The sequence below is a fragment of the Trachymyrmex septentrionalis genome, unplaced genomic scaffold (genome assembly GCF_001594115.1).
Source record: "Trachymyrmex septentrionalis isolate Tsep2-gDNA-1 unplaced genomic scaffold, Tsep1.0 scaffold161, whole genome shotgun sequence".
Lineage (NCBI taxonomy): Eukaryota > Metazoa > Arthropoda > Insecta > Hymenoptera > Formicidae > Trachymyrmex > Trachymyrmex septentrionalis.
The window spans coordinates 1,048,306-1,059,275 of record NW_017304770.1 but is presented as its reverse complement, the minus strand read 5'-3'; the positions used below and the strand labels follow the sequence as shown (position 1 = coordinate 1,059,275).

Below are 10,970 nucleotides of genomic sequence, written 5' to 3'. Positions count from 1 at the left end.
ATACATACACACGCACGCACGCCCGCACGCACACACTTGTCCTGTAATTCATCCAACAATGCTCGTCGGCACAAATAGAACGGACTAAACTGAGTCAAAAAATTCTCTACATTTTAATTAAAATTTTACAATTTTTGCAATAAGTTAACAAGATATTATTTACTAAATATCGCTGAAGATTTGTTTTCAATAATTTTTTACTCAAATATTATCAACTTTATAGAAAAACAGCGAGAGACAAAAATTATTTATTTTTTTCTCATAAAGTTTTGAGAATTTTTTCAGAACTTTTTCAGAATTTTTTAATACGTATTTTTTCATGTTGGTAAAAATAAAAAAATGCAATACTAAAAATTGATAACGAATTCTGAAAAAATTCTTAGAGTTTTATGAGAAGAAAATAAAGAATTCTTGTCTCTTGCTGCTTTTCAGTAAAGTTGATAATATTTGAGAAAAAAATTATTGAAGACCAATATTTGGCAATTTTTAGTAATTAATATCTTGTTAACTATTGCGAAAATTGCAAAATAAGAGAACTTTTTGACTAAGTTTAGTCTGCTCTACCTGCCCATGAGCGTTGTTAGATGAATACGGGATATCCTGTTTAAATATAAAATCTTTTTATTAGAAAAATGTATATATTATCATATATACTTAATAATTTTCATACTTCCTTACATGTTCCTTCGGCCTTGTCATTGTACATGGTTTAACATTAAACATGTCAAATATAGATTCCATTTCCTGGAAAATACAGCTGGGATAATATGAAAATGACACTCAACTTTGTATATATGAAATATATTTAATAAAATACATTTATGAAAGCACCTTGAAACAAATTTACTACAAAAGCTCAGAAATAACTTTTCTTTAAATATAAATATATAAAATACAAATATATAACATTTTTGCAAACAGTAGATATAAAAATAAAGATATAAAAATAACATTGCATTTCTTTTCTTATGTAAAATTAATTAAAACAAAAATCTTATTGCTGTACAGCATACATAACATAAATTCTTTAAAAACAATAATATTAAAAAAATGTATTTCTTTTAAATATATAAAACATAGATTTAAAAAAATTTGACACATTGTCGAATATAGTAGATCATTTGAGTTGTCACTTTAATGTCCGTTTCCACCAATGTAGATTAACTTTAATTTCAGCTCAACTTACTCTTCATCTTTTTCTAGTTTTAAATATTAGAAAAAGACGAAGAGTAAGTTGAACCGAGATTAAAGTTAATCTACATTGATGGAAATGGGCATAAGAAATCATTCTATAATACATGATTATTAAGTTTCATGATAAAAAAACTACTCACGGCTAATCGGAAGTCAATATGCTCGTGGGCAAACCAAAAGAGATATTTTTTTAATTGGTTATTCATGTTTAACATTTCTTAATATCACAAACCATTCCATCAAACACTATTAAATATGTAATATTCACGCGGAGTTTGTTATTGTTGATAGTAACCTAACCTCAAATTAACCAATGACTATAAATTTTACAAGATTGGAAAGTTCAACCAAAAGGAAACCTGAGAGGAGCTTCAAATCATTCCGATCGGTGTAACCAGAGAGAAACCTTTTCTCTAGTGTAACCATCGACAAGATACTATTAAAAACCGTTAATCTTAGGTAAATTTTTGTGTTAATAAAGATCTCGTTCTCTCGAAAACACTACTCGAATCCCTTCGAGTATAATTTTATCCTTATCATTCACAGCTGAAAGAGTCTCAAGAATCTGGAGGTAATTAAAGAGCATTGACATTATCGATAATAATTAATATAAATTTTCGATTGTTAACGTAAATATTTAAATAATACACTATTAAAATCGCTAAATATACACTAATAAAATTTTTTTTTATTACATAAATGAATACGCACACTTATAATGCTATAATATCATATATATTGTAGCAAAATTAATTTTTTTCTCGACAGTTCTCATGTTTATATTGATAATTAAACTCGGACGATAACATAAAAATCGTAGTGTTTTAAATAAAAATATAATATTATTAAGTTTTAAATATATATACATGTCTATGAAACATTGGAATACATAAATCATAAAATTAATACTACATATCAGTTTCTTATTCTTAATAACTTACATTTTTCATAATGATGCGAATTTTTATAAGATTAGCGGATCTTTAATAGTATCTTGTCGGTGACATTACGCGCGGCAACCGTTTATTCGTTAATAGCCAGGATTTGCATTAATTACCGTAAAGGACTTACATTAATTACACGGATTGTGTCACCGTTTCTCCGGATATAATTTCTTACATTTTCGAGGGATGCTGCGAATATTTCAGAGGCAAATTTTCCGAAATGTACGAGGTGATAGGAGATTGAATACATGGTCATCCCTCGCCACGACGTTTAATTCCACTGATGAGAATCGTTCGATAAATTTATTAAAGAAAGAAACAGTAAGATCTCAAGAAGTTTATCTAATCGTTTAATTATTAAAATGAGAGACTTTAAGTATCAAAATAAGTATCAAATTAATGTGACTTTAATTGACAATTGATATTTAAATTGAAATAATGTCAATCCATATAAGCACAATAGAGATAAATGCACCTAATTTTATATTGTTTACTAAATTATATTTATCATTTAAAAATATCCCCAAGGGATTGTTTGGTATTCCGGAGCTAAAAACTGAGGATGGCTTCGATACATTGAAAAATCATGCACTGGCAGAAGTCAATGTTCTCATTGAGGAAGCAACGAGTAAGAACAGAAAGAGAAAAATGGTAGAAATATTTGATGAATTATCCAATACACTATGCAAAGTGGCAGATATGGCAGAATTTATTAGAGTCGCACATCCTGATCAACAATATGTTCGAGCTGCTGAAGATGCTTGTATAACTATTAGTGGCGTTGTTGAAAAGTAAGTTCACCTTTGAATTATGTACTTAATTGCTTTATGGAAGTTCATTTATATATTTATTATTGTATTTTTTATTATACAATTATATTATGATTTAAGAATATTTTCTTCAAAATCTATATTATAATTTTATTTTATAAATATATATTTATTTAAGCTTTTTTAAAAAATATTCAAGATATGTAAAAGCTATTAAAGATAATAATAAACTATTTTAATAGATGTTATTGATAATGGGATTAGTAGAGCAACAATTATATTTATAAATTGATATTAATTGGTATTTTTGCAGATTAAATACACATCGTGAGTTATACGATTCACTAAAGCAAGTAACAAGTAATGGTGATACTCAAATGACATCAGATATAGATGATCATGTAGCTAAATTATTCCTATTTGATTTTGAGCAATGTGGTATACACTTGCCTGAAAAACAAAGAAGAAGAGTAGTAAAACTAAATGATTATATTCTGCAAGTAAATATTATTTAATAATATCTCTAATCGTCAAATCCATAAATATGCTTTTTCTTTTGATTTTTTTAGGTAGGACAAAAGTTCATGGCTGGCGCCGTTACTCCGAAGACAGTTAACGCCGACGTAATACCTGATGTTATCAGGCAGTAGTAGGTGTAGTAATTTAATCGATTATTTCGTCATTCGACTAAATTCTATCGTTTTGTTTAAAACTTTTCAAAGGTATAAACTTTAGAATGGTATCTCGTTGATACGTTTCACAGTTTTGTTACGGAGAATGGTCAGATATTAGTGCAAGGATTTTACACAGATTCTTCTAATACTGCTGTTCGCGAAGCGGCATACAAATTATTTTTATTCCCGGATAAGGAACAAGAACATTTGTTACACGAACTCTTGCACTCCAGGCATCTGCTGGCGGAATCTTGCGGATTTACGTCATACGCACAAAGGTTTGAAGGTACAGTTTTTTAAGCGAAAACGAATGAGTAATTAAAAAATTTCTTATTATAGAGCTGTAAAAGGGAGTACGGTTAAATCTCCAGTTGTAGTGAAGGAATTTCTTAATATATTAAGCGATAATTTGCAACCTAAAGCGATGCAAGATTTTCAAGAGATGCAGAAAATGAAAAATGCTGAGTCGCGAATAAAACAAGTTTGTTTCCATCTGTAGTCTTACTGTATTTATAATGCTATTTATGATTACGTTATTCATGTAATTATATCAAATGGCATTTACGATATTCCTATTTTCTATTTTACAAAATTGTAAAATTTTTTTTCTTTAAAATTATTTTAAACAGGAATTGATGCCATGGGATACACCCTATTTTATGGCAAAGGCAAAAAAAGCTTGGTTAAATACTTCTACTACCGAGTTTACTCCATATTTTTCTCTTGGTGCCTGTATGGAGGGTTTAAATTTCCTCACACAGTCTTTGTACAGAGTTAAGCTTGAATCCGTTCCAGTGTTATCCGGAGAAGTATGGGCGAATAATGTTCACAAATTAGCTGTAATAGATGAAGAGGAAGGAATTTTGGGTTATATCTATTGCGATTTCTATGAAAGAGCAGGGAAACCTAATCAAGACTGTCACTTTACGATCCAAGGTGGAAAACAACTTTCCGATGGCTCTTATCAGGTATAAATTATTATTTTATATATATAACATATATATATATATATATATATATGGAATTGTTATGTATTACAGCGAAATATTATTTTTTGTCATCAATGTTGTCAAGTTTTCTTTTTATTTCTTTTCTATTCATACATTTATATTTGTACATTTACATATAATTACAGAAGTGATAACAATCTTATATCGTCAATTTCAGACTCCCATCGTTGTGCTCATGCTATCACTGTCGCATCCACGTTGGTCAAATCCATGTTTATTGAGTCCGTCATCTGTGGACAATTTGTTTCATGAAATGGGACACGCATTACACTCTATGCTTGGTCGAACGAAATATCAGCATGTTACTGGTACTAGATGCAGCACAGATTTCGCGGAAGTACCTAGTGTATTAATGGAATATTTTGCGAGTGATCCTAGGGTAAATATTCAATAATATAGTATAGTATGAATTATAATTACTGAAATTATTTATATACAAATGTGTGTTAGTACTTGATGCGGTATGTACAATGAACGTATAATTCACGAATGTTTAATTCACTTATGCAATTACAGGTTGTATCAAAGTTCGCAAAACATTTTCAAACTCAAGAACCAATGCCAGAAAATTTATTACACAAATTATGCGCTTCAAAGAATATCTTTTATGCCTCTGAATTGCAAAATCAAGTGTTCTATAGTATGTTGGATCAAGTATATCATAGTGGTAAACTAACGAAATCCACAACCGAGATTTTAGAAGATGTACAGAAGGAATATTATGGTCTTCCGTATGTGAAAAATACAGTATGTATTTTTATTAATTTTTGGCATTGATTCTAAAACACAGATGTTAAGTATTTACAAAAAAATAGATAATTAAAGCCTAGTTCCATTAATAAAAGATTAATTTTAATCTCAGTTCAATTTACTGTATCTTTTTCTAATTTTTACAATTAAAAAAAGATAGAGTAAATTGAACTGAGATTAAGTTAATTTTATAACACATTAATTATGAAATCTTATCAAAATCATCATATCATTGTTACACTTTTTTAATTTTCAATAACTAGATTCTCCCCTTTTAGAAATTAAAATTTAATGTCAATATAAAATCTTAAATGTAATTAAAGGATGTTTCATTTATATTTTAATTTTTGAAAATTAAGATAGAATCTTTTTTATTAGAAAAAAATGAAGAATCGAAAATGAGATTACCGATTATTAAATAAACTTATAAAATCAAATGAAAAATTATACAGCTTAACAATAATTTTAAATTCAAAGAAGAATACCGAAAGATTTATTTTGATTCTTTTTTATTAAATATGTAAATAAATTTAAAAAATATGTGTTAAAAGTTAGAGCAAATAATTAAACAATTAATGAATTTTGCAATAAATTGAATAATGAATTAAGTTTCAATTTTTAAGTAAAGTATATTAACTTTTAATACTACAATTTATTTCTTATCATAGGCATGGCAATTGAGATTTTCTCATTTGGTTGGATATGGTGCAAAATATTATTCTTATTTAATATCTCGTGCAATTGCCGCATGGATTTGGCAAACCTACTTTCACAACGATCCTTTCAGTCGATCAGCTGGCAATCGTTACAGAAGAGAATGCTTGGTACACGGAGGCGGTAAACCGGCGTCGTTGTTAGTGTCGGATTTCTTAAATAAAGAAGCTAATGCCGATACATTTGCAAAATCGTTAATAAACGAAGTCGATATGAAAAATCTACATGTGCAAACAATAAAATAATTTAACGATGTAAATTTTTCTTGTACAGATATGTGTAACACTGATGTTTCAATAACCTTGTAACAAATTTTTTGTAGTAAAATATAAATACATTTTTATAAGAACAAAAAGTAATCATTGAAATGTATATTTTATTTCTGAAAAGAGAGTAACATATTTTACTTTTATTTTTAATAGATTCATACACTAATATAAAATTATTTTTTTCTTATCAAATCATTGTTATGGCTTTTTAATTTTCATTTTTTCTTTATTTATATATTTTAATTTTTGAAAATTAAGATAGAATTTTTTTTATTAGGAAAAAATGGAGAAATCATCAGATTATCGATTATTAAATAAATTTATGAAATTAAATGAAAAATTAATATAGTAAACATAAGTTTATATAGTAACATATTCTGTATAAATCCTTTTACATTTCATTCTACAAATAAAAATTGCATGTTGCAAAAATGATAAGTATGACAACATTAATTATAAGTCAATTAATTTCATTAATTAATTTCTTCTTGATTGTATTTTTTATTATAAGTACAGAACCCCTTACTCTCTATGTACAGTTTCGGTAAATCTATGAATTATTACAAAAAAATAAGTTTTTTAATGTTGTACATATAATTGAAACGCAGTATAAAATAATTTATGTGAGAAGATATTAAGTTTATATACTCTACCTTCACTTCCTGAGGTTATTCCTAAATCTGTACATGGCAACGTGAAGCTATAATCTTCTCTCGTTAGAAGGAGTGCTACTGACGTACCAAAACGCTGATTTGCTGGCAGTACTATCTTCTCGCAATTAAAAAAATTACTAATAGTCTTTCGGTATGCATTTACATTGCCTAACTGCATTTATGTTGACGTTTCACAGATTTATGTAAAAACTCTCAGTGAGTATTCTCATCAAAATAAGTTGAACATTCCCTATCAGTATGTAAACGTCTTGATAAAAGTATATTATTTACTAATCTAGTTTATAGATACATGGACACGAAATGATTTAACAAGCCATGATCATGAATGATCATTTACTCTCATGTAATTTCTAACATTTTTTTCAGCAATATGATGATATATATATATATCGGTTTTTAATAACAATCACGATTCATATATTTATCATATAGTTTTCATGCTTATTGACATCTTATATATATTAATCTGTCGTCTCGCCGTTATATAATTAGAAATTTGATTCAAGGTAAACTGGACACTTGTTTTGCATATTTTGTCTAACATAGAGATGCAGCATATTTTAATTTCTATTATTTTTATCTATTATATATAGTTCTCCAAAGAATAAATGAAATGTTAAAAATGTTTTTAGAAACATGAAGACAAATGTGAAGAGGTACAAATAACTTGTAGATTTCAAAGATAAGTACCACGATAGTATATATGTATACATACATACATACATACATATATATATATATATATATATATATATAGACATAGTACGCTCTTTTATTTTTGTTATAAATACTGCACTATGTATTGTTCAATTTTCGAATTAACTAATTATATTGCGATTGCATTCTTACTTTCTATTTTCATGATAGTGTCACAGTATGTATACATTTTCCATTCTTTATTACATTCTCTTAATCGTAATTATGCTGTGAAAAATTGTGTTGCATAAAAAATTGTTATATTCTAGGACATTACATCAAGCTTTTTTTGCCTATTATTATGTCCTTTTATCTTATTTCGAAAAATTCGGAACACTGGTTAAAAAAGGATTGTAATCATTTAATGTCTCTTGCACACTAAAAACCAAAACGGGGAAATTCACTGAACCAAGTCTTTTTCTTTCGATCACACACTTATAACTTTATCTGAACAGTCGGATTGGTTATATAATCTCTCGTTTGAACTTGTTCACATTCACGATGGACAGACACCAATTGTGATTGATAGATTGAATTTGCTAGAAAAATCAGCATCAATTTTACAAGACAATATATCTTTGGCATTTGCTTTAGGTTACGCAACGTAATTGTATTGATTTGCGTTGTCCTTGTCTCGTTCCATGTAGTCTCTATCTATAAGAGACTCGATTCGCTTTTTCAAATCCGCAGGCTGAAAAAGAATACATATTTTATAAATTAAATAAAAAAACAAATACATTACACTCAATACAGTATCTTTACAAATTAGAATTCTATACATTATTTGGATTGCACATTTAAGCATGTGTGGTTATATATATGAATATTATTTTTCTAATAATAGCATGCATAATATTTTAGATCGAGAACAAAATGATGGTATTTTATCTTATTTTCTTACAAAAAATAATATATATACCTTTACAGGAAACTTCAATTGATTATACAGTTCACTGATGAGAAGATTATGGGTCAGAGTTTTTCTCATTTTCATAATTCTAACGATAGCAGCGTCTATCTGATATTGTCTATCTTGATATACTCTTTCTTCTGTCGCTTTCTGTTCTTCATTCTGAAAAAAAATTCATACATCTATAAGAATAAAAAAAACTTATCAAATTTTATATTAAATAACGTAAATTTTTTGTACAAACACATGTATAAAATAAAAAGATATAAAATATATTGCATTATTAAATATCAAGTACCGTTTCTTTCATTTGAATTTGATTGATCTTAATCCTGAACAGTTTGTTTGTGAATTCTGCATTAAATACGAATCTATCGTTATCGGCGACATCCCGACCACGCGGGTTCTTTTGAAGAACACGAGCCTTCCCGCATGCCAAGGACTGCAGTGTTCTTCTCAGTTCACCGTCCTCGATATTTGTAGCGGTTTTAATATCTTCTAACGAGAGGTTATCACTATCATTGAATAGAATTAAAACCAATGCTTGAAACAATGATACTTGTAGCTCTTTATTGCCCTATTTTCATATCAAAAATATCTGTGCATTAGTTAATAATTATATATCACATGTTACATAAGAAGTATCACTATTCAATACCTGGTTAAACCATGCTTTTAGTACACAGTGTCCTAAGGTTGGCTGCCACTGCAATTTTCTACCGCTATGTTTTCCCAAATAAAATTTATTAAACACATCTTGATACTGTACCATCTCCATCGGTAGAGTGACTTCCATCACTGGATATGTAGGCCAATATCCCATAGTAAGTATAGATACAGTTAGATCTAGGTTATTTGCCACTAATTCACTCTGCAAGTTTCCTGCATACTGAAACCATAATAAATATTTGAAATAATACACTCTGTAAACTTAATGTATAAATTATACAACAAATGTATATGATCTGACAATAAAGTTCCCAAATTGCAGCAATAAAAAACACAGACATGTCAAATAATAAAAATGTTATATTTTATTAAATGAAATAGACCGAGAAATATTTAAACACAAATAAAAGAGACAAATGTTTTTTTCGATCAAAGTAGGTCTTGATGCTTAGTAATGTTCATATGTGAATATATAAATATAATTAATAAATTATAATATAATTTTCAATTACAGTGTTGTTAAATTGACGGTGTAATTGTGAAATTATTACAGTTCATGATTGTATTTCAAATTAAAAAAAAACAGAATCGGCGCGCAATCTATGGAACTGAAACTTATATTTGTATATTTACACATGAATATTACTAAGTATCAAGATACTTTGAAAGATATTCTTCTTATTTGTATTTTATCTTCTTTTATTATATTTTTTTTTATCTTTCAAAGTAATTAAATCCCTTAATCAATAGATTTTATATATCTTTGAAACAAAGTAAATATTTTTTTGAAGTCCATAGTTGGAATGCTTTAGAGCACTCATTACATTCCTTTGAATGTCCTCAATGTCTTGAAAATGTTTATCTTTGATGTTGCCTTCAAAACTCAAAAACATCATGAAAGATAAACATTTTCAAAATATCGAGAACATTCAAGAGGAATCTGAGTGTTCTGAATAGCATTCTAATTAAAAAAAGTTTTAAGGCTTTCTATCAAAGATGCGTGAAATGTATTCATGTCATGGGAGACTATTTTAACAAGATAAAATCAGAATTAATAAAACATATTTTAAACATATTTTTTTATAATACTGTTCAAAACATGTTTAAAGCATTAGAAGCGTGTTCAAAAAGAAATGTGTTTTATTTAAAAAAAAAAAAAGTTAGTCTTTGTCAACTTTGCATAAAATGTAACAATCTATTATTTGAAATGCCTGTTTTTACTGCTGCAGTTTGGGAACTTTATTGTCAGATCACATATATTCATAAGTATTTTATACATTTCAATACTAAATATATAAACTTTACAAATTACAAATTAAGTTTAACGTGTTTGCATGTGTAAGCATAACACAAAAGTCTCACGAATAATTATTTTTCTTACCTGTTTGAATGCAATATTAATATCTTTACTAAGTTCCATGTCTTTAAACATTCCTTCCAATTTACTAGTAAATCCACCACCGCATTCTTGTTTTAATTTAGATAACATTGATTTTTCCGCGTCTACAGAAGCCGATTTTCCCACTAACAAACGTTTGGCTAAATCCTTCTTATAAAACGCTTCGAAAACATCTTTTCCGTGAATAAATCGAAAGAGTACCATAATCTTATCTAATAATCTTTCTAATTCCTCTTCCGTCGCTTCTTTATTACCTGCTCGTAACTTACAATCGACAAATTTAGCTGAAATCATGAA

The 10,970-nt window shown here is 27.7% G+C and overlaps 3 protein-coding genes across 11 annotated transcripts in view; 1 reads left to right on the top strand and 2 right to left on the bottom strand.

The window, feature by feature from the left end:
- The window catches only part of LOC108746276 (tRNA (guanine(10)-N2)-methyltransferase homolog), a 4,501-nt gene extending 3,011 nt beyond the window's left edge, over nucleotides 1-1,490 (bottom strand). The window contains exons 1-2 of one of the 4 annotated variants that reach the window (XM_018482941.1): nucleotides 1,335-1,490; nucleotides 679-744 (exon numbers count right to left, since the gene is read on the bottom strand). In XM_018482941.1, coding sequence (XP_018338443.1) covers nucleotides 679-744; nucleotides 1,335-1,409 — 141 coding nt within the window. In that variant the 5' untranslated portion in view covers nucleotides 1,410-1,490. Of the gene's footprint in view, nucleotides 1-670; nucleotides 745-1,330 lie in introns of all 4 variants that reach the window. The other 3 variants (XM_018482943.1, XM_018482944.1, XM_018482942.1) reach the window with 3 other exon arrangements.
- Nucleotides 1,491-1,589: 99 nt separating this feature from the next.
- On the top strand, nucleotides 1,590-6,352 carry LOC108746259 (mitochondrial intermediate peptidase). 4 transcript variants are annotated; one of them, XM_018482912.1, is made up of 11 exons: nucleotides 1,590-1,765; nucleotides 2,323-2,459; nucleotides 2,667-2,929; nucleotides 3,222-3,408; nucleotides 3,478-3,557; nucleotides 3,672-3,860; nucleotides 3,922-4,063; nucleotides 4,212-4,550; nucleotides 4,750-4,971; nucleotides 5,109-5,339; nucleotides 6,011-6,352. In XM_018482912.1, exons 2-11 carry the CDS (start codon nucleotides 2,325-2,327, stop codon nucleotides 6,299-6,301), a joined length of 2,079 nt encoding a protein of 692 aa, XP_018338414.1. In that variant the 5' UTR covers nucleotides 1,590-1,765; nucleotides 2,323-2,324; the 3' UTR covers nucleotides 6,302-6,352. The 4 variants fall into 4 exon arrangements, with proteins under 4 accessions (XP_018338414.1, XP_018338413.1, XP_018338412.1 ...); XM_018482911.1 differs by having other exon boundaries at nucleotides 2,232-2,459; XM_018482910.1 differs by having other exon boundaries at nucleotides 2,171-2,459.
- The window catches only part of LOC108746258 (cullin-4A), a 9,164-nt gene continuing 2,952 nt past the window's right edge, over nucleotides 4,759-10,970 (bottom strand). The window contains exons 7-13 of one of the 3 annotated variants that reach the window (XR_001939159.1): nucleotides 10,656-10,957; nucleotides 9,264-9,494; nucleotides 8,904-9,182; nucleotides 8,615-8,767; nucleotides 7,849-8,386; nucleotides 6,979-7,228; nucleotides 4,759-4,822 (exon numbers count right to left, since the gene is read on the bottom strand). Coding sequence is in view for 1 of the 3 variants with exons in the window: in XM_018482908.1 (XP_018338410.1) it covers nucleotides 8,291-8,386; nucleotides 8,615-8,767; nucleotides 8,904-9,182; nucleotides 9,264-9,494; nucleotides 10,656-10,957 (1,061 nt within the window). In the remaining 2 variants the exon portion in view is untranslated. Of the gene's footprint in view, nucleotides 4,823-6,815; nucleotides 7,229-7,772; nucleotides 8,387-8,614; nucleotides 8,768-8,903; nucleotides 9,183-9,263; nucleotides 9,495-10,655; nucleotides 10,958-10,970 lie in introns of those variants that run through there. The other 2 variants (XR_001939158.1, XM_018482908.1) reach the window with 2 other exon arrangements.

Bases quoted from the DNA above. Each gene is read 5' to 3' on its own strand.
- LOC108746259 (XM_018482912.1), top strand. From the start codon at position 2,325: ATGCTGCGAATATTTCAGAGGCAAATTTTCCGAAATGTACGAGGTGAT. The intron at 4,551-4,749 runs GTATAAATTATT...CGTCAATTTCAG, and splicing joins TTTCCGATGGCTCTTATCAG to ACTCCCATCGTTGTGCTCAT. The intron at 5,340-6,010 runs GTATGTATTTTT...TTCTTATCATAG, and splicing joins TTCCGTATGTGAAAAATACA to GCATGGCAATTGAGATTTTC.